Source organism: Siphateles boraxobius, unplaced genomic scaffold (genome assembly GCF_051911475.1).
Source record: "Siphateles boraxobius isolate OS27281-9 unplaced genomic scaffold, OSU_SipBor_1 65, whole genome shotgun sequence".
NCBI lineage: Eukaryota > Metazoa > Chordata > Actinopteri > Cypriniformes > Leuciscidae > Siphateles > Siphateles boraxobius.
Genome location: NW_027509192.1, coordinates 19,923,528 through 19,945,408, shown reverse-complemented (window position 1 = coordinate 19,945,408; position 21,881 = coordinate 19,923,528). Strand labels below are relative to the sequence as shown.

Genomic DNA, 21,881 nt, shown 5'->3' with positions numbered 1-21,881 from the left:
TTAAGATAGAATTTATACAAAACGAAATTTAATTTAAAGAAAGGCTTTCAACAAAACAAAACTTAATAAAGTGGTCAAAATCATGTCTGACCCATCTTATGTTCCTATCTTACTCATGCTGTTCACTTTTCATATAATCGACATAGATTAAATAAAAAATAACATTATATTATGTAAACATAAATATGGAATATAATTTTTGTAATTAAGACATGTTGGAAAAGGTGTTCATCTTCCATTTCCAATGTGAACATCATAATGTATTCTCCTGAAAATGATGAATTCAATGCGAATGTATCTGAGGATATTCTTAAATAAGGAAATCTATTCAGTGATTGGTTCTTGCCAAATTACTGCTTGATGAAAATTTGACTATTTCAAATTGTGCTCGTTTTTTTTCGGATGTAGGTGACAATATTCAACAAAGTCTGTCTAGCAAAAACGACTTCTGGTGTGTGCGCGAAAGTCTGTTTAGTGTATTTAAAGGATAATTCCGGTATTTAACACTTTGAGTCTATTTTGTAGTTTGTTTTGGATGAACTAGAGTGGTGGACTTAGAAATGTTGACGATGGGTCCTGTCTCGACTTTTTGACTATTTTAGGATCGCCTCTGACCGCTTCAGAGTGGATGTCTATGGGCATGCTCAAACATGTCCTTAAAACAACCCTTAACGTTCGTTTTCAAAACTGTGCAACTCACCGAGTGGTTAGTGGTGTTCGTTGATAATTAAAAACAAATATATCGGCGCAATGTATGCTTTCAATCCGTGTTATTTGCTATAGTGGAACTATTTTTCAGATACCTCACAACCGCGTATAAACTTCCGCTCGATATTTGAATCTGAAGCGTAAGCACACTCCCGACCACTTGATTGTGACAACAAGGACGCTGGACGGTGTCTAGGCACCGTAAAAAAAGTCACAGTCGAATAATCCATTTTAGATTTAAGGATTTTTTGTTTGTTTATTTCGCTACTCCGGGAGCACAGTTGCTCTGCTCACGCTAGCCTTCTGAGAGACGGAGAACCGAGCGAAAAGACTACAACCAAATGTAAACAGACCCCTTTCCGTTTCCGGTAGCGCAGTAATATCAACGAGCACTGAGTCCTTCAGCAGACATCAATGTAATTTAAAAAAATGGCAAATAAAACACGACAGAAACTGTATTTCGCTACGCTACTTGTTTTGGAACATCAACGAACACCACTAACCACTCGGTGAGTTGCACAGTTTTGTAAATGAACGTTAAGGGTTGTTTTAAGGACATGTTTGAGCATGCCCATAGACATCCACTCTGAAGCGGTCAGAGGCGATCCTAAAATAGTCAAAAAGTCGAGACAGGACCCATTGTCAAAATTTCTAAGTCCACCACTCTAGTTCATTCAAAACAAACTACAAAATAGACTCAAAGTGTTAAATACCGGAATTATCCTTTAAAGCTGCAGTCCGTAGCTTTTCCTCTTTGTCGCCATCTCTGTTCGAAATCTCTAATTGCAGTTTTTCGCGGAATTATAAACTGTACGTGAGTTGTACATCGGCATGAAACTCCGTAACTGTGTGAATTAAGCGAACAAGTGTGCTACTGTTACACGATTGCACTATTGAAAATTCTTACCTGTCCAGCAGAAAAAAATCCGTCTCTGCGTCTGTTTTGAACCCCTTCAAAATCACGGAGTTCACGCCACCTTTCAAAAGCCCTGCCGATGTTTATCATTGTTTTCGCGTAAGCCCGGTTACAGTCTATTTTTACCACTCCGAAGTCCGAATTCTTTTGGGTTGATCAACTTGGGTTTTCAACTGGTGATTTGAACTTTCTGGATCCGCCATAAGTTTAATTATTTAAAGTGCTGTGAGAAAAGCCTAAAAATTTCCACCTCCAACATCCTCACGCAATATAGCCTACTAGCCGAAACACCTTCTTTATGTGTACAGATCTGACGTAATGACGCAAAGACATGCTTGAATTTCCCGCGGAAATCCACCAGTACCAATGAAATTAAAATCATTATTACAAGCTAACCGTTTTGAATCGAGCTAAGGCAAGAAGATATTTTTTAACACTGGCTGGTTATTTTTTTTATTATTATTATTATTTTGGATAATTTTTAACCCAAAAAAGTTACGGACTGCAGCTTTAAAGCGGTTTACAGCTATACCGCGGGAATATCTTGCTTTTCAACCGCAGTTAGAAAAAATCCATACCGCCCCAGCCCTATTCCGAAGTGCCAGTGACATTAAACAAGGACTCGACGACAATCACAGAAACAAACGGTATATATACACACAGATACTAAAAAGGTTACGGTAAACAGCTGTGTGCAATAATCAATGAGCGACAAACAGGATGATGGGAAATGTAGTCTGAGTGAAGGACACCGCGGTGGAAGAGGACCTCTGGTGGATACCCCGGGAAACACAAACCAGACACTGTGACAGTTTGTTTAAAGGGGTGGTTTACTGCTTTTTTTCTTTGCATGATTGTGTTTATGGGGTGCAATATAACATGTCTTCGTATGTGTGTTTTTTTTTTAAAAGCCTTATTTTTCATAAATTTCACCTTTATTGTAAGCCGCTTTCTCCTCTGTCATTTGAACGACCGGTTGACTTCCTGATTCTATGAAACCACTCCCTCAGAAACAGGCAATGGGCTCAGATTGGTTAGTTGGGCCGGTGTGTTATAATTGGCTAAACTGCGTAGTGCACGTAGTCCGGAAACTTCACGCCCATTACCTTTACGGGCGAAAGTTGCATGTGCTCCGGTCAAATGTAAATAATAGTGTCAATAGCCTACTGCCGTATCAGTTTGAGCCAGAATCAGACCCAGAAAGCGGCAATGAAGAGAGTCAAGCAGAACCTCCCCACGGCTCTTACAAAACGTTTCTGAATGGTAAATTTTTTTATTATTATTATTCTATTCTGTTCTTTTCTATTCTATTCTACTATTATTATATAAGAATTTCGATACGCTGTTACTTGAAAATGCTACTGCTGCTTGTTAGCTTTTGAGATACGGTTTTCTGTGTTCTATGAGCTCTGAATGTGATCGAGCTAGAATCAGCCAATCGTCCAAGTAGTTCAAAACTCGCATGCCCTGAAGTCTCAGGGGTGCGAGGGCCGCGTCCATGCACTTCGTAAATGTACGGGGTGCTAGGGATAGGCCGAACGGTAGGACTGTGTATTGATATGCCTGGCCCTCGAAGGCGAATTTCAAGAATCGCCTGTGACGTGACGCTATTTGATTTTGGAAAAAGGCGTCTTTCAGAACTATTGGCATAAACCAGTCTCCCTGGCGCCCTTGCACGAGGATCTTACTGGTTGTCAGCATTCTGAACTGGCGCTTCATATGCACTCTGTTCAGCTGTCGCAGATCTAGAATGGGTCTGAGCCCCCCGTCTTTTTTCGGCTTTTTTCCCCTTAGCTCTGAGCCTGAGATAAAGGTTCTATGGCCCCTTTGCTCAGCAGTTTCGCTATTTCGGCTCGAAGTAGATGAGATACTTCATTGTTTACCGTTTCGACTCGTTTCGACCTTTCGGGGATGTCGAGCGAACTGTAGCGAATAGCCTCTTTTTATAGTGTTCAACACCCATTCAGATACCCCGGGAAACTTTGCCCACGCCTCTGCGTGAATAGCTAGAGATAGAATGAAATCCGGGCTCTGGCCGCGGCATAGTGGCGGCCGCAGAGCTTTGGTGTACTGAGACATAAACACTGTGTTTACAGTGTCGGAGGCGGGAGGCGCGCCGATCACGGCGGGCAGCCTGGTCGCGCTCGAATTCTCTATGACAGATTGTGGAGAGAGAGCGAGCGGGACAAACTCCATGGGGTTGAGCGTGTCTGTGAGGGAATGTGGGTGCGGGACAGCGGGCACACTCACTGCACTGAAAACACCGTCGGCTTGTGCTGACTGAATGTGTGTCGGTTTTGTTTTTACAGAAACTGAGGGACACGTATCGTGTAGTGTTTGTGGGCACTGTGTCGTGGGCACATTCACTACATTTTTTTTTTTTTCACAATCGACATGAGTCGATTTTATATGTGCTAGCCCTGAACTGTGGCGGGCTGTGTCTGTGTGTGGGAATGGGCACTGAGACGTGGGCATTCTTACAACACTCATAACACCATCGGCTGTGGCCGGAATACCAGAAAATACACTGCTTATGATTTTTCTGGGTCGCCGTGGAAACGGCATTTGTGTGCAGGCAAGTGGGCCATGGTACCGGCTTGTTTACTTCAAAATACACTGGAACAGTTGCATTTTCTGGAACTGAACGAGCGAAAGTTCGGTGGAAGTCTGGCCGCGGTGAGACTTTTTTTTTTTTATCTGCTGGGAGAGCTGGGATCGAACACGGTGCAGATAAGAGAGCGGCATCACAGTTTTGTGTGTGTGTTGGCGTTTGTTTGCAGGCGTGCGTGTTATACAACAAGCTCATTACAGCAATATTGACATTTTCAGCCGGTCAGACTACGAGGACCTGAGAAATGTTTGAGTAATGGAGACTGGTCCGGCCTCGGCGGGACAAAAAACACACTCTTTCCTCATTTCGCCAGTGACGCGTGCCCACGGTTGAGATACACAGTTTTGTGTGTTTCGGCGTTTGTTTGCTGGCGTGCGTGTTATACAACTCATTTATACAACTCATTATCATTGCCGCAATATTGACATTTTCAGCCGCTCAGACTACGAGGAGCTGAGAAATGTTTGAGAAATAGAGATTGGTCCGGCCTCGGCGGGACCAAAACACACTCTTTCCTCATTTCGCCGGTGATGCATGTCCACGGGGGGCGGAGTAGCTTTCTTGTAACGTAAAGAAAGCTAGCCGCGCCGCGGTTTTGATGCTGGCCCGTTTCCCTGACGACTCGCGGGCAGATGGGGGGAGGTCCACAGAGCTCGCCCAGTACTCACTGTCCGACGCCAGGATAGAGCAGCTGGCCTTCTCTACAGATGCAGCTAACTCGTCGTCATTAACGGCGGAAGCGGCGGCCGTTGTCCGTCAGCGAGCGACTCGAGTGAAGCTGGTGAAGCTGGCGGGCGAACCGGCGAGCTTTCACGGGCTGGCTTGGGGACCCGCCGAGTACGGCGCTTTTACGGCACGGCACTACAGCGGGCAGAAGAGCAGGCTCTGAGAAGGATGCCAGGCGAGTCCTCAGAGTCACCATGGGCATCAGCTCGTAATGAGGGCATTCGCCGTCAGCGAGCGCGAGAGCCGCGTTATCCTCACCCAGGCAGGAAGCGTAGATGACAGTCCCCGTCGCTGAGTGTGGCTCGGCAGGAGCCGCAGGATCTTTGCATCTTTAAAAAGACGCAGCTCTTTTAGGAGAGAGAGAGATATACAGTGAGTGTGAGTCGCAGCGGCGAACACACACTCTTAGCATTGAAAGGATATAGACGCCGGAAAGCGTAGCAGGTACGGCGGCTGAAGGCGGCGAGGTGAAGGCCAGCGGCTTCAGGCTCGAAGGCTCGTCCCGCAGAAGGCTTTCTGTCAACGGCGCGGCTTCTCACTCCGGATCCAGCAATGCAGTAGTGCTTCGCTGAAGAGATGAAAATCAGTTTGTATCAGCCTGTCGAGCGTATTTATAGGCCAAGGCCACGCCCATTCTGGCGGGACGTGACGAAATGGGCGCGAAGCCAAAAGGCTTCTCTCGATAGGCTGCTGCTGTTGCCGCAGGGCAGCCAATAGGCGCGCAGGCCGTCTTGCCTATGTCTGCATGCTGCCGCACAGCGTTTTACATTAATTCAAAATTAAGTATAATTTTTGGCTTCAATATCTTGTGGAAAAGAGGTTTTCCCCATAGCGTAAGATATTACGCAGTACGAGAGATACTCTCGTAAGAGAACTTGCGCTATGAAACAGAGGGGTTTATAAGGTCATTTCTGGCTTTTTGGGAGTAACTGGTTGAAAATCAGCATAAAATGAAAAATGGAAAATTAACAAAATTAAAACCTGAAATAAGACAATTCCAGTTTAAGCATAACAGCATTCCAAAAAACACTAAGAAATCTGATCTCAGCTTTTATAGATGTATAGATGTAGATAGCCTGTATCAGGGCTCTCAAGTGTCACGCATTGAGCGTGACAGTCACTCATTTCGGTCTTTTGTCACGCTCTCCCGCCACACATTGTATTTCTCACGCTGAAAAACTATTTGTAATATTTTTAATATTCCGCAGCGCCCAAAACTCTGGCCGCGCCGCTCTCACTGTAGAACAGGGAGGAATCAAGCGCGTCTCCTCTCGTGTTGTTCGTCGAGCTGCACAATAGTTAATCAGAAAATAGCACTATTGTATCTGGGTAAGATTTAACGCAACATCCAATGACAAAAAAACATCCAACGTGTGTGTGTGTGTGTGTGTGTGTGTGTGTGTGTGTGTGTGTGTGTGTGTGTGTGTGTGTGTGTGTGTGTGTGTGTGTGCAAAGTAAACTTTGTCTTTGACTTCTAAAATACTGTTCCTTTATATTATCAGGTATACTTAAAGTGCTTAGCATAAGTGAACACACCCATGCTAAAGTTGACTAAAAACAGAAATAAAAAAAATATCTTTTGGAAATTGATCATAATGCCTTAATTAGAAAAAATGAGGATTAAATAAATAAATGTTTACCTATACTAAGCACTTTATATTACATCTGTTAATTCGCCAGTGGTTCCCTCAAGATTTTCCTATGGGTTTTTATAATGAGGTTTTTACAATTATGAGTAAAATAAGGCCTTTGATCAATTTAAGTTGATGACACTTGGGAATTTTGCTCTGCACTGTAAATTAAATATACCCACATCGAAAACGCAAATTTATGTTTTATGCCTGTAAAGTTATGTTTGTTTAAAAAAAACGTATGTTTCTAATAAGTAACTCGATAAGAATGTTTGGGGTGTGAGTGTGTACAGTTTATGTTGTAAAGCAAAACATCAATTTAACGTCAACGTCAAGTATCGTCAAGTTATGTTTGCCACAGACCTTATTTTACTCATAAACTGAAAAACCTATTTTAAAAAAATCATAGGAAAATCTAACACCCAAAAATATAGGAAATTAAAACTGGTCAAGCAACCTCTTGTGAAGTTTAAACTGTAAACTATTTGTAAGCCGTTGCGTTCCTGGTTTCCCCAGTCTGGATTATGTCTGTCTGATTACGCCTGAGTCTGTGTTAATCGATGTTGTCATATGTCTATGTTCTATGTTTAGTTCATGTTTGCTTTATTCGTCTCCGTAGTTACCCTCATTAGTTTCCATAGTAACTTATCATCTACATTCGTTCATCTTTAGCTTCCCTGTGTATTTATAGCCCTGTATTTCTGTTGTCTTTTGTCAGTCGTTGTTCTTGCAAGTCTCTCTTTCTAAGCTGTTGTGCTCCTGGTTTCCCGTGTCTGGATTATGTCTCTGGTTCCCCTGTTTGAATGGTGTTCCTCTCTGTTTTGTGTTTTTAAACTGTTGCTGCCCCTGGATTCTCACCTCTCCTCATCCCTGCTTAAAACTACTTGACCTCTTGAGATTGACTGAACCAACTGTAAAAATAGTAACTTATCCTGTACTGCAGAAATGGCAAGAGTAGTACGTTAGCATGGTATTTAAACATTTGCAACACTTACCGTGTTCTCAGTGCTCTCTGCATTGCCTGATGGTTGTATGGACCCTTTCCAACCACCACAGCACTGAAATAGATCGGTCCTTGCAGGTAATGAGACAGCAGGGCACCCTGGATGCCTAGAATGGCCCAGCGGGAAAGTTTATCACTGCACGAGAGAGAAAGTGTACGTTCCCCACGCCCTGGCTTAACCCTTAAAACCCCAACATTGTGATAGAGTAATCCAGGCTTGAGAGGGTCGGTTGGGCCATCAGGGACACACTTTGCCCCAGTGCGATGGAGGTCAGGTGGGTAGACTTTCTTTACATCCGGTTGATAGTATGAGACTTCATTTAATTGATTATGCTCTTTGTTTTCTGTTATAACTTCATGCTCATCGGCATCCCCTGATTTTCTGAATGATGAATGGTTGTCACTTGTCTTCATTCCAGGACCCTGTCTGGTCTCCTCTAATTCACTCTCAGCATGTCGCTTTAGGCCTCGTCTTTCTGATTCTTCGTTCTGAAAGGCCTTTACTGGCTCACAGGGCTGCGCTTGGCTGCCAGTCATTGGGAATATGGAGGCATCACCACCTGAGGATACATTAGCAAAGCACTGACTGACAAGATATACACACATATACACACTATATATATATATATATATATATATATATATATATATATATACACACACTATACATATATATATATATATATATATATATATACACACACACTATATATATATATAACAATAAGATAAAAACACATATACTGAGCCTAACTATATGGACAATTTAACTATCATATTCAGTTGTTTCAATCAAACCCACTGCCACAGGTCTAAAAAAAGAAAAGAAAAAAACCTAGCCATGCAGTCTGCATTTACAAACATTTGTGAAAAAATGGGTTGTCCAAAAGAGCTGTTAATTTAAGAATGGCTCACTTTGGCAATAAGTCAGTTCGTGAAATTTCATCCCTGCTAGATATTCCACAGTGAACTGTAAGTGATTTTATTAAACATTTATAAACAGCAACAACTCAGCCACGAGAAGCAGAAGTCACAGAACGAACTGGCCATCAAGTGCTGAGGCGCATGGTGTGTTAAATTCACCAACTTTCTGCTGATTCCACTGCTGAAGAGTTCCAAACTTTTATTGGCATTAATATCAGCACTAAAAACTGTGAGGCGGGAGCTTCATGGAATTGGTTTCCATGGTCGAGCAGCTGCATGAAAGCCTCACATCAACACGTTCAATGCCAAGCGTCGGATGGAGTGTGTAAAGCACATCACCACTGGACTCGAGCAGTGGAAACTTGTTCTGTGGAGGGACGAATCACGCTTCTCTGTTTGCCAGTCTGAAAGGTCTGGGTTTGGCGTATGCCAGGAAAATGTTACCTGCCTGACTGCATTGTGCCAACTGTTAAGTTTAGCGGAGGGGGGATTATGGTGTGGGGCTGTTATTCAGGGGATTGGTTAGCTTAGGACCCTTACTTACAGTGAAGGGAATCTTAATGCTTCAGCATGTGCAGACATTTTGGACAATGCTATGCTTTCAACTTTGTGGGACAGTTTGGGGAAGGTCCTTTTCTATTCCAGCATGTGTCCCAGTGCACAAAGCAAGGTGAATGAAGACATGGTTGGCTGAGTTTGGTGTGGAAGAACCTGATTGGCCCACACAGAGCCCCGAGGAACCAGATGAACTGGAGCAGAGATTGTGAGCCAGGCCTTCTCGTCATAGGCTGGGGAAGGCTTAGCCAAAAATGCACCTGCACATTTAAACCAAATCTAGTAATAAAGTGAAAATGAAAATTAAATAAAGTGTAGATTGCAAGCTTGTAGCATTAAATTTAGATCTGCTTATGTTGCATTATACTTTTTTACGCGTTTTACAGCGTTGCGCACTATAACCAATCACAAACGATCTGTTGAGATGCAATGGCCAATCAGAGGCAAGATAATTGCTGAAACACCGGAGTTTTGTTCAGTGCGCGAGCTGAACTCTGAATTCTGACAGAATTCTGACTATGTATACTTTCATCATAAACCGATAAACAGATTTGGTGATATTCCTCTTGAAAGCGTTGAAACTAATATAAATAGGGTTTTTAATTTACAACGTATTTTTGCAGCATTGAGCAATGTAGCCAGTCACAAACATATCTGATGATCTCTTGAACGCAATGGTCAATCAGGCGTGTTTAAGTTAGAATCCCCTCAACACTTAAAACGCCAGGGTTTTTGTCCAGTGCTGAGATATGCACATTCAAATTCTCTCCTTATAATTTAACTTGTAACAAAAAAGTCTAGACATTATGTAGACTAAACATGATATTCATTGCACAGTCCGCTTAATCGATTACATCTTTACGCTTTTATCCAAAGCGATTTACAATTGCTATATTTCAGAGGTCGCACGCCTCTGGATCAACTAGGGGTTAAGTGTCTTGCAGGGACACATTGCAGGGACACATTGGTGTCTCGCAGTGGACACAGAAACACTCGGAATCTTGTGGAAAGCTATCCCAGAAGAGTGGAAGCTGTTATAGCTGCAAAGGGGGGACCAGTTGGTGTAATGGTCAAGTGTTCCAATATGTTTGTCCATATTGTGTGTGTGTGTGTGTGTGTGTGTGTGTGTGTGTGTATTAGAACTGTTCTGATTAAGCTATTTCATATATTTACATATTCTTCCAGAGGTTTGTAATGTTGTTTCCTCCATGATCAATGAAATTAATGTTTCTATGTCTAAAGAGCATGACTAAATATGATTTTTTTTTCGCAATACAAATTAAAGGGTTAGTTCACCCAAAAATGAAAATTAAGTCATTAATTACTCACCCCCATGCTGTACCAACCCCGTAAGACCTTCGTTCATCTTCGGAACACAAATGAAGATATTTTTGATTAAATCTGAGAGGTGGATCACTGCTACATAGGCTGCCAGAGGGAATGAAACTTGACGGCCCAGAAAGTCATTAAAGAAAATGTTTAAATATTCCATGTGCCTACAGTGGCTCAACTATAAGTTTATCAAGCGACGAGAATACTTTTTTCCCGAAAAAAAAACATAATAACGACTTTATTCGACTATTCCTTTTCTTCCTTGTGGGCCTGAGACGAGAGTTCAAGAGATTTCCACGACGCATGCGCGAGAACTGAGGAGAGAACGTTCTTCTTCTAATACTTCTTGTTCAGTTCTCGCGCATGCGTCGTGGAAATCTCTTGAACTCTCGTCTCAGGCCCACAAGGAATGAAAAGGAATAGTCGAATAAAGTCGTTATTATGTTTTTTTTTTTCGGGAAAAAGTAGTCTCGTCGCTTGATAAACTTATAGTTGAGCCACTGTAGGCACAAGGATTATTTAAACATGTTCTTTAATGACTTTCTGGGCCGTCAAGTTTCATTCCCTCTGGCAGCCTATGTAGCAGTGATCCACCTCTCAGATTTAATCAAAAATATCTTCATTTGTGTTCCGAAGATGAACGAAGGTCTTACGGGGTTGGTACAGCATGGGGGTGAGTAATTAATGACTTAATTTTCATTTTTGGGTGAACTAACCCTTTAAGATATTTTTGATGAAATCCGAGAGCTTTAGTAGTAAACAGTGCAGCGCTTCAAGGTTGAACAAACACCGGCTCAGGAACAGACGTGGCGGCGACCATCTCCGCTGAGACGTGACGTGAACGGTCTCTGGGTCGACAGACGTGACTTGAACGGTCTCTGGATCGGCAGACGTGACGTGAACAGTCTCTGGATCGACAGACGTGACGTGAACAGTCTCTGCATCGACAGACGTGACGTGAACGGTCTCTGCATCGACAGACGTGACGTGAACGGTCTCTGCATCGACAGACGTGACGTGAACGGTCTCTGCATCGACAGACGTGACGTGAACGGTCTCTGGGTCGACAGACGTGACGTGAACAGTCTCTGGATCGACAGACGTGACGTACTTCTTTCATGCATGCAGCATGGCCAATGCATAGAAGGACAGAACCGTTCTCTTGGCCAGGGCAGGACTGATGGTGGGAACGATAGGTTCCGGGGTAGTTCTCCTCCTCCTCCGCCATTTACGTGGTTGCGGCGGTGCTGCCGCCTCCTTGGCCACCACCAGAACCAAGACCCCCCAAGTCAAGTCCTCCCGGACCCACGAACTTGAGACCCCTGACGTCAGGTCCTCCCGGACCACTGGACTTGGCTGAGCAGACGGGACGTGAAGCGCAGGCTCAGCAGTTCTGAACGCGACCAGAGGTGAAGGCTCTGTGCTGGACGGAACCAGCGGTGAAGCCACTGTGCTGGACGGAACCAGCGGTGAAGGCACTGTGCTGGACGGAACCAGCGGTGAAGGCACTGTGCTGGACGGAACCAGCGGTGAAGGCACTGTGCTGGACGGAACCAGCGGTGAAGGCACTGTGCTGGACGGAACCAGCGGTGAAGGCTCAGTGCTGGACGGAACCAGCGGTGAAGGCTCAGTGCTGGACGGAACCAGCGGTGAAGGCTCAGTGCTGGACGGAACCAGCGGTGAAGGCACTGTGCTGGACGGAACCAGCGGTGAAGGCACTGTGCTGGACGGAACCAGCGGTGAAGGCACTGTGCTGGACGGAACCAGCGGTGAAGGCACTGTGCTGGACGGAACCAGCGGTGAAGGCACTGTGCTGGATGGAACCAGCAGTGAAGGCACTGTGCAGGGCGGAACCAGCGGTGAAGGCTCAGTGCTGGACGGAACCAGCGGTGAAGGCTCAGTGCTGGACGGAACCAGCGGTGAAGGCTCAGTGCTGGACGGAACCACGTGCACAGGAACCTGGCTGAAGGGTGACTGGACTGCGGACCATGGCCTCCACGCGTCCCAGAGAATCTGGCCAAGCGGGTTCCCCCAAAAGATTGCGACCGAGCAGGAGTCCCAGACAAGCTGCCAGTCGCAGTCCTAGGCTTACCTCCTCCCACCCAACCGCCGGCTCCCATGGCCTCCTCAGTCCTATCAGTGCACATAGCGAAATAGTCCAATAAGAAGATAGCAGATCCCTTCTCTCCCGCAGGAAAAATCTCATCCCGCTGTATCCACATACTTGGCTGGTTCGTTCTGTCACGGAACGGGTGAACGGAAACGAGGATACAAAAGCAGGTTGAGGTGATGTTTATTAAATAATACAAAATAAAGGACAAACTACAACTAAAACAACCCCGAGGGGGAAAACAAGAAAGGCTTCAGGCAAAAACAGGAAACACGAGGAAACAGGAAACATTGACAATTAACCAGCACAGGACTACAAACACAGGGAGGCTAAATAGGGGAACAAACAAAGGAGGGTAACGAGCAGGACAGGTGGGACAAATTCACCAATAATCAGTAAACAAGATGGGAGGGGCTAGACAATAGACAGGAGAGCACATGGCACAAGGGAAACACATGACAAGCCATGTGCTCACAATAAACAGAACTAGAACACAAGCACATGACAAACCGGGAATGTCAGAGCTCTGTCACCCACTAAGATAAAACCAGACAGAAGTGACAGAACCCTGACAATAACACTATTATTATTTCTATACAATGTCCTGATGGCTCTACAAAATGAATCTCCAAACCCAAATTTGGTAAGGGCTTGAAATATGAAATTATGCTTGAGTCAAAGGCTTTGAGAAGTCTTGGAAAAGCAAATAACTATCATTAGGGATGAGATCCTCGAAATCTAAAATATCTAGGACTAATCTTATATAATTTGTAATGTCACGTTTTTCCATAAAACCTGATTATGATATATCAATAATACAGTAAGGACATCTTTAATTCTTTTTGCTAAAATTCAAATCAATCAATCAATCAAATCAAATCCTTTTATTGTCACACAACCATATACACAAGTGCAACAGTGGGTGAAATTCTTAGGTGCAGTTCCGAGCAACATAGCAGTATGACACGATGTGACGAAAACAATTACAGCAAACATCAGATTTACATATATTACACATCTAATGTGCGCACAATTACTCACAGTACCATATACACTAACAGAACAATAAATAATATACAATGTACAATATACAACAGTTTACAATATACAACAATATACAATATACAACAATTTACAATATACAACAGTATACAAAAATACAAAAAGAGGTAATTATACATAGAATAGATACTCGTAAGGTGCAAATATATATATATATATATATATATATTATGTAAATGCAGTAGGTTATGTTGTGCTGTGTTGACAGTTAGAATGTTTATGGTTATTGATCATGAGGGATAGGGAGTTTAGAAATCTAATTGCTTGTGGGAAGAAGCTGTCATGGAGTCGGCTGGTGTGTGTCCTGATGCTGCGGTACCGCCGGCCTGAGGGTAGCAGTGAGAGCAGCCCATGGCTCGGGTGGCTAGAGTCTCTGATGATCCTCCGAGCTTTCTTCACACACCGCCTGGCATAAATATCCTGGAGGGAGGGAAGCTCACCTCCGATGATACAGCTGGCAGTGCGCACCACCCTTCGCAAGGCTTTGCGGTTACGGCTGGTAGTATTGCCATACCAGGCAGTGATGCAGCCAGTCAGGATGCTCTCGACGGTGCTGGTGTAGAACTGTGTGAGGATGTGGCGGTTCATTCCAAACTTCCTCAGCCGTCTCAGGAAGAAGAGGCGCTGATGAGCCTTCTTCACGACGGCCTCAGTGTGGACGGACCATGTGAGTTCCTCTGTGATGTGGACACCGAGGAACTTGAAGCTGCTGACTCTCTCCACCGGTGCTCCATTGATGGTGATGGGGCTGTGTTCTCTGTCGTTCTTCCTGAAGTCGACCACTAGCTCCTTGGTTTTGCTGATGTTGAGGGAGAGGTTGTTCCTCTGACACCAGTGCGTCAGAGTGAGCACCTCCTCTCTGTAGGCCGTTTCATCGTTGTCGGTGATCAGACCTACGACCGTAGTATCATCAGCAAACTTGATGATGGAATTAGAGCTGTGAGTTGCCACGCAGTCATATGTGTACAAGGAGTACAAGAGTGGGCTGAGAACACAGCCCTGTGGGGCTCCAGTGTTGAGGGTCAGTGATGAGGAGATGTTGCTGCCTATTCTAACCACCTGGCGTCTGTTTGACAGGAAGTCCAGGATCCAGCTGCACAGCAAGCTGTTTAAGCCCAGAGCCCGGAGTTTCACATCAAGCAAGGAGGGCACTATGGTATTGAATGCTGAGCTGTAGTCTACAAATAGCATTCTCACATATGTGTTCCTCTTTTCCAGGTGGGAGAGAGCAGTGTGTATTGTAGATGCAATAGCATCATCAGTGGAGCGGTTATTGCGGTATGCAAACTGCAGTGGGTCCAGTGAGGAAGGTAGAACAGAGCAGATGTAATCTCTGACTAGTCTCTCAAAGCATTTACTGATGATGGGGGTCAGAGCAACAGGGCGCCAGTCATTTAAGCAGGTGATGTTGGTTTGCTTCGGTACAGGTACGATGATGGACGTTTTGAAGCATGTGGGGACTACAGACAAGGAGAGGGACCAATTGAAAATGTCCGTAAAAACACCAGCTAGTTGGTTCGCGCACTTTCTGATGACGCGGCCCGGAATACCGTCTGGACCCGCGGCTTTACGGATGTTCACCCGACGGAAAGATCGGGTTACATCCGCTACAGAGACGGAGAGTGTACTAACCTCTGTAGCTTCAGCCGCGAGAACTCTCTCCGCGAGGGGGATGTTAGTTCCCTCAAATCGAGCATAAAAAGTGTTCAGCTCATCTGGGAGAGAGGCAGTGTTGTTCACTGTGGAGTTTATGTTTCCTTTATAGTCCGTAATGCTATTAATTCCCTTCCACATGCTTCTAGAGTCGGTGGTGTTGAACTGTCCTTCAATCTTGTCCCTGAATTGGCGTTTTGCTGCTCTGATAGTTTTTCGGAGGGCATAACTTGCTTGTTTTTGCTCCTCCGCACTCCCGGAGTTAAAAGCGGAGGTCCGCGCGTTGAGTGCTGCACGAACATCGCCATTAATCCATGGTTTCTGGTTCGGGTAAATCCGTATTGTTTTGATCGGAACAACGTCTTCTACGCACTTCCTGATGAAACAGGTTACGCTATCAGCATAAGCCTCGATGTCGTCATCAGAGGCCGACCGGAACATCTCCCAGTCCGCGTGATCAAAACAGTCCTGAAGCATAGAGTCTGATTGGTCCGACCAGCACTGGATCGTTTTGAGGGCGGGTGTTTCCTGTTTCAGTTTCTGCCTGTAAGCGGGCAGAAGGAGAACGGAAGAGTGATCCGATTTGCCAAAAGGTGGGCGGGGGAGGGATTTGTAGCCATCCCGGAAAGGGGAGTAGCAATGATCCAAAACCCGGTCCCCTCGTGTGTTAAAGTTTATGTGTTGGTGGTATTTAGGTGCTATTTTCTTAAAGTTGGCTTTGTTAAAGTCCCCGGACACAATGAACGCGGCCTCAGGGTGCGCGGTTTCCTGCTCGCTTATTTCCCCATACAGTTCCTTTAGTGCCCGGTCTGTGTCGGCTTGTGGGGGAATGTACACAGCCGTGATAATGACCGCTGTGAATTCCCTCGGTAGCCAGAATGGTCGACACAGAAGCATGAGAAATTCCAGATCAGGAGAGCAGAAAGACTTGATAGAATGTACGTGCCTCTGATCACACCAGGATTTGTTGATCATAAAACATACACCCCCACCTCTGCTTTTACCTGAGAGGTCTTTAACTCTATCCGCTCGGTGCACTGAGAACCCCGCGGTTTCGATGGCCGAGTCTGGAATCTCAGCAGACATCCAAGTTTCTGTAAGGCAGATAATGCAGCAGTCCCTCGTCTCCCGTTGGAAAGAGATCCGCGCTCTCAACTCACAGAGCTTGTTGTCTAGAGACTGAACGTTTGCTAGCAGAATACTGGGAAGCGGGGGTCGATTTGCACGCCGTCTTACTCTGACGAGAACGCCGGCTCTTCTTCCCCTTCTCCGGCTGCGTTTCCGCGGCCAAGCTGCCCAGACAAAGGGCTCCGCTGCCGTGTTTGTAAACAGCGGGGCATCACTGAAGAAATGAAAGTCCGGTTTTCGGTGTTCGATTGCGGAACCAATGTCCAAAAGTGTTTGTATGTCGTACTGAATAAGACAGACAACATCCGAGACAAAAAACAAAAGAACTGTAAACAGAACAAACAAAAAACTACCATGTTGTGACGGAGCTCGCAACGCAGCAGCCATACTCGGCGCCATCTTGAACTCAAAAATTAAAGCTAGAATTTTGCAATCATTATTCAAGAGGGTAATTGGGTCTACAATTTTCGAAACATTCTTTATCTTTATTGGTATCGAAGTGATGAATCCTTGAGTCACGCTTGCTGGAAGTGCTTCCGATTCCAAACTTTCCTCAAACACTTTTAGTAGGACAGGGGATAAGCTCTCTGAAAACATCTTGTATAACTCAGAGGTTAAACCATCAAAGCCGATACTTGTATTATTTTTTAAACTCTTTATTATTTAAAAAAAATTCCGATTGGGATATATCATTACCAAAAACTTCTTATAAAGGAATAACTTTATTTTGATTAATAGATTCAAAAAAATATTTGACTGAATTGTCACATTATCTTGATTTATACAAGTTATTATAGAATTTGGAGAAAAAATAAGCTATTTCCCTAGGATTCTCGAGAACTCTATCATTTGTACGGAGACGATCAACAGAAACATTCACAGCATTGGATCTTTCCAACCTAAAAAAATTGGCTGAATTTTGCTCTCCTTCTTCCAGCCATTTTTCCTGGATCTAACATAGGCTCCTTTAGCTTTGAATCTATAGAGGTCATCTAATGTACTTTGTAGTTTGGAATGTTCAATGCTTTGAATATCCGTCAATGGTTCCTTAAACTATATATCATATAAGGAGAACTCCGGTCAATTTTAACATTGAGCTCATTTTTTTGTAAATTTGGAGTGCTGTCAGTACAGAGAACAACGACAAAAATCGGTGTTGCCTACACCGTGTTATCCTCTTTTTAAAATTTGCACCCTGTTGACTTAAATGGGGCTGCTTTTAGCCTCTTAACATCCTCGATGTGTCATTACAAGTGCACAGCCATGTGAGTTATTTTATTCAGAGTGAACACGGTGAATCTGACTGCAGTAGATGTGAAAGATATGAATAAAAGTGATGTTAATTCAGCCAGCTCACATACCTGTATTTACTTCCTGTTTTCAGTCGAAGTCCACGGTAGTCGATTGTCGAGTGCCCGTGCGATCATTGGTAACTAAGCAATTGTAATTTACCAATAGGCTATAGAGATTATTCTAATGCTGAAATTTGTCATTTATTTATAAACAAACTATATAATTCTCGGACACCTTCGGCCTCTCTTGCGCAACTGTTGAGCGCGCTGTTGAGGACTCGCGGCGTTGAGGACTTGCGGAGCGGACTTCGCTTTTGTCCACAGTAGTAGATAAGAGACAGCAACTGTCAAAATGATTGATTGACAGGTGGGAGTGTCTATCCATTGATCTCCCCCGCCCCTTCCGGTTCCTCCCCTTCATGTCCCGCCCCTTCCGGTTCCTCCCCTTCCTGTTATCTTTAACCTAGTTCCGCCCCTTCCTGTTACATTTGACCTAGTTCCGCCCCTTCCTGTTACCTTTGACCTAGTTTCCGCCCCTTCCGGTTACAGCTTCTGTCAAAATGATGGATGATGACCTTTAATCTAGTTCCGCCCCTTGCGGTTACAGCTTCTGTCAAAATGATGGATGGTGACAGTTAGTTTGATCGTTTGAAGTTCATTTGATCAAGAAAAGGGAGGGGTATAGAATGTGTGACAATTAGTTTGATCATTTGAAGTTAGTTTGATAATAGTTACTTTTGTAGATGTATTGTCTTTGAACCTGGTGTTTTGTCACCGCCCCAGCATTCCTGAGCAGTTTATCTGTTCTGTAAAAGAATATAAAATAAAATCTTACTAAAACCACACACACACTTGCCCAAAACATAGGGAGCGCGCGTCTATGTATGTGTGTGTGTGTGTGTGTGTGTGTGTGTGTGTGTGTGTGTGTGTGTGTGTGTGTGTGTGTGTGTGTGTGTGTGTGTGTGTGTGTGTGTGTGTGTGTGTGTGTGTGTGTGTGTGTGTGTGTGTGTGTGTGTGTGTCAAAGCAGGAATTTCCCCTCCCTCCGCATTGCTGAGGACCTTGGAAGTTTATCTCACACAGAAGTTGAAAAAGCATAATGTTCATTTAAATGAAATGATTATAAAATTTACATTTAGTCATTCACAAATATTTGACACTGACTCAAGTTGAAAAACCATGCTGTTCAACTTAAAGTATATAAATTAAACAAAAATAAAATCATCTTACTGTTTCTCCATGGTTGGAAAAAAAACCCCCACAAGTGTTTCCCCTGAAGTCTTTTCTCTCTGTCACACCAGCGTGTGGCTGGCCTGGTATCTGTTTTTGTGACACGTTCCTGAGCCCATTGAAAAGCACTGTGTTCCTTTAAAAGTGTATAATTTAAAATAATAATCATATATAAAATAAAAAGTATACTAAATGTTGTTCATTTAAAATCTTACTAAATTACTGAAGTTGAAAATCATGCCGTTCATTAAAAAATCTTACTAAATTACTGAAGTTGAAAAGCATTCTGTTCATTTAAAATAAATATTTTACAAATTTAATGTACCAATTTTGTTAGATTTAGATAAAAATCATCTTACATTTTCACCAGGGTTGAAGTAGCTCCTATCACATAGATGTCCATATTGACCATTAAAGTTGAAAATAACTATTTCCAAGTTTTTCTCTCTCACACCTGCGTTTGACAGTCAGAGGGGTGTGTTCAGTGATCAGAATGAGACTGTGAATGTTTTGCTAAATTTATTTCATAGTGTATAAGCATTAAAAGTTTGAAATAGTTTCAAAATTATTCAATGAATTCATAAAAAACAAATATGCTATATCGATGGTCTCTGGGGGAAAACCTGACTATATTTTTTTATTTACATTTATTCATTTAGCTGACGCTTTTATCCAAAGCGACTTACAATTGCTATATATGTCAGAGGTCGCACGCCTCTGGAGCAACTAGGGGTTAAGTGTCTTGCTCAGGGACACATTGGTGTCTCACAGTGGATTCGAACCCGGGTCTCTCACACCAAAGGCATGTGTCTTATCCAAGGGTTATTTATCAGGGTGATTGTAAAGAACTTTGAAATTTGCGGCTCTCACAAGTTATCTCACACATTGTGTGAAATGTTTAATAATTCCTCAAGTAGTATCGGTGAGAAAATCCCCACATAGGCCTATCTGTAGTGAGAGAGCAACAATGAAGACTTTTAGAATCTGTGATGCCTCAGGCCGAGCCCCATTGATAGCCTGCTTATAAGCTCCTTCCGATCACCAGCACATCTTAAGAGAAATACGTTACTTTTACAATAATGTTAGCTTCAGGATATAGGGTGACAGAGCAGATGAGCCTCTGTACATCATGTAATGTTAGTCTGCTAACGCCTTTCCAGAGCCAAAGTTTTGTTCGTACTAAATCACATTCAAAGCATAATCGTAAAAGTTTAAATATGATCTTTTAAAAATTAAAAGATTGTTTAAATTAAATCTTTACAGTTTTAATACATTCATATCTTTTAGAAGATTACTGTAATGATTTTTGTTTAACGGTGACCTAAAGTATAATTGTTATTACTATAGCAATAATGAGTTTTGTACTGTAACAGCATATTCTACCCCGTACACCTAAACACGACCATCACAGAAAACTGTATTTTTACATTTTTTTTTTACATACTGTTTTGCACTCTCACACACTAAGTTGGTTCCATAAAATCAAATAAAGTATATAACTCAATGTATAATGACAAAATGTATTCAAACAATTTAACATTAGTTTTAGCTAAATTAATATATATAAAAATTATATATATATATATATATAAAATATAAAAACTCCTTACATTTTCATAGAACTGAAGAAGTAGTGGAAACTAACAATAAAAAACAAATACTTTAAGATGTCATAAACAAAAACCCTCCCAGATCCTTCAGGGATAAACTACAGGGTGAGATGAAGCTTCACACCCTCACAGAGACGAGAGGAGTGACAGGCCAGATGAGCCTCTGGGGTCACAATGACCCCAGCATATGCAAAGTTAGTCTGCTTCCAACTGTTTTATTCATATTAAACTAATTTAAAAGCATAATCTCAAAATTTTAGATGAGATCTTTTCAAATTAAAAGACCGTTTAAAATCAAATCTGTAAAGTTTTATTTATCTTCTACTTCTGTATGATATAAATGAATTTCATAAATTTAACCTAAGGTATTATTTTTAACTAAACATCGTTTGTTCAAAAAATAAAATATTTTTTTTTATAAATCAAGAACTGTGCTTTGATCTTATTTCAAACAGTATTTTTGTCCATGCGACATGAAACAATGTTGTCACAACATGTTTTTGTTGTTTTAAAAGAAATCCCAGGACTCTACATTGCTCTTATTTAGATTAAGTTGTATCACTTAGAAAATCACCACACATGTTCAGAGACGCGATGTGCCTCTGTGGTCCATGACGCTGCATAAGTAAAAGTTTGTCTTGAGCGAATATTTAATTTTACTCGTCTTAATTCAAAGCATGATCTTACTTTTTTCTACGGTAGCTATGATCTATTGTAAGTATAAGATCATTTTTACCTTTCTTGTATCTCTCAAACTATCCTTATTCATTGTGGAAACACACAGGGTGAGCCCCTTTACTGAGAGTATAGGCTACTATTGGTTATCTACTCAAAATATTATGTAGAATTTTTAAATGTTAGCCTTTGTTGATGCGACAGGCCACATGAACAGACTTTGGAGAGAGCTGATGATACTGTAGCGGGAAGCATCCCCTTTGACCTCCTCGATTTTCTAGGCTTTTTGTCAAATACCCTACAACTTAGTCCTTAATGGTACGCTGTATAGGAATTTCTCCCATCTAGCGGCGATATTGTATTTTGCATTCAAACGCATAGTGCTCTCTAGCGTCTCGCTTTTTCAAATGCGTGTTGCAACTACGGTAGCCATTATGTGCCAAGAAGCTATGACAACACGTCTTCCAATAGCACTTCATCGAGTTTAACTATACATGTTCTACTGTTATGCTGCCTATATAATGAATTACACAACCACGGAATGAAAAAGCTTGTAATTTAGACCGTAACATCGACTTACTCACCAATTCACAAAATTATCGAAATGCATAGTTGATCAAAAATTGGATGACTAGTAATTTCCTACTACTAAATTCTGAAAAAACAGAGATTCTAATTATTGGACAAAAAACTTCCACACGTAATAACCTAGAATAC

General features: G+C 42.8%; 1 protein-coding gene across 4 annotated transcripts in view; it reads right to left on the bottom strand.

Annotated features, from left to right (window-relative positions):
- Positions 1-21,881, bottom strand: part of adat1 (adenosine deaminase tRNA specific 1) — a 55,051-nt gene that overhangs the window by 24,505 nt on the left and 8,665 nt on the right. For all 4 annotated transcript variants that reach the window (XM_077211367.1, XM_077211365.1, XM_077211366.1 and 1 more), the window contains exon 6: positions 7,588-8,155. In XM_077211367.1, coding sequence (XP_077067482.1) covers positions 7,588-8,155 — 568 coding nt within the window. The remainder of the gene's footprint in view (positions 1-7,587; positions 8,156-21,881) is intronic.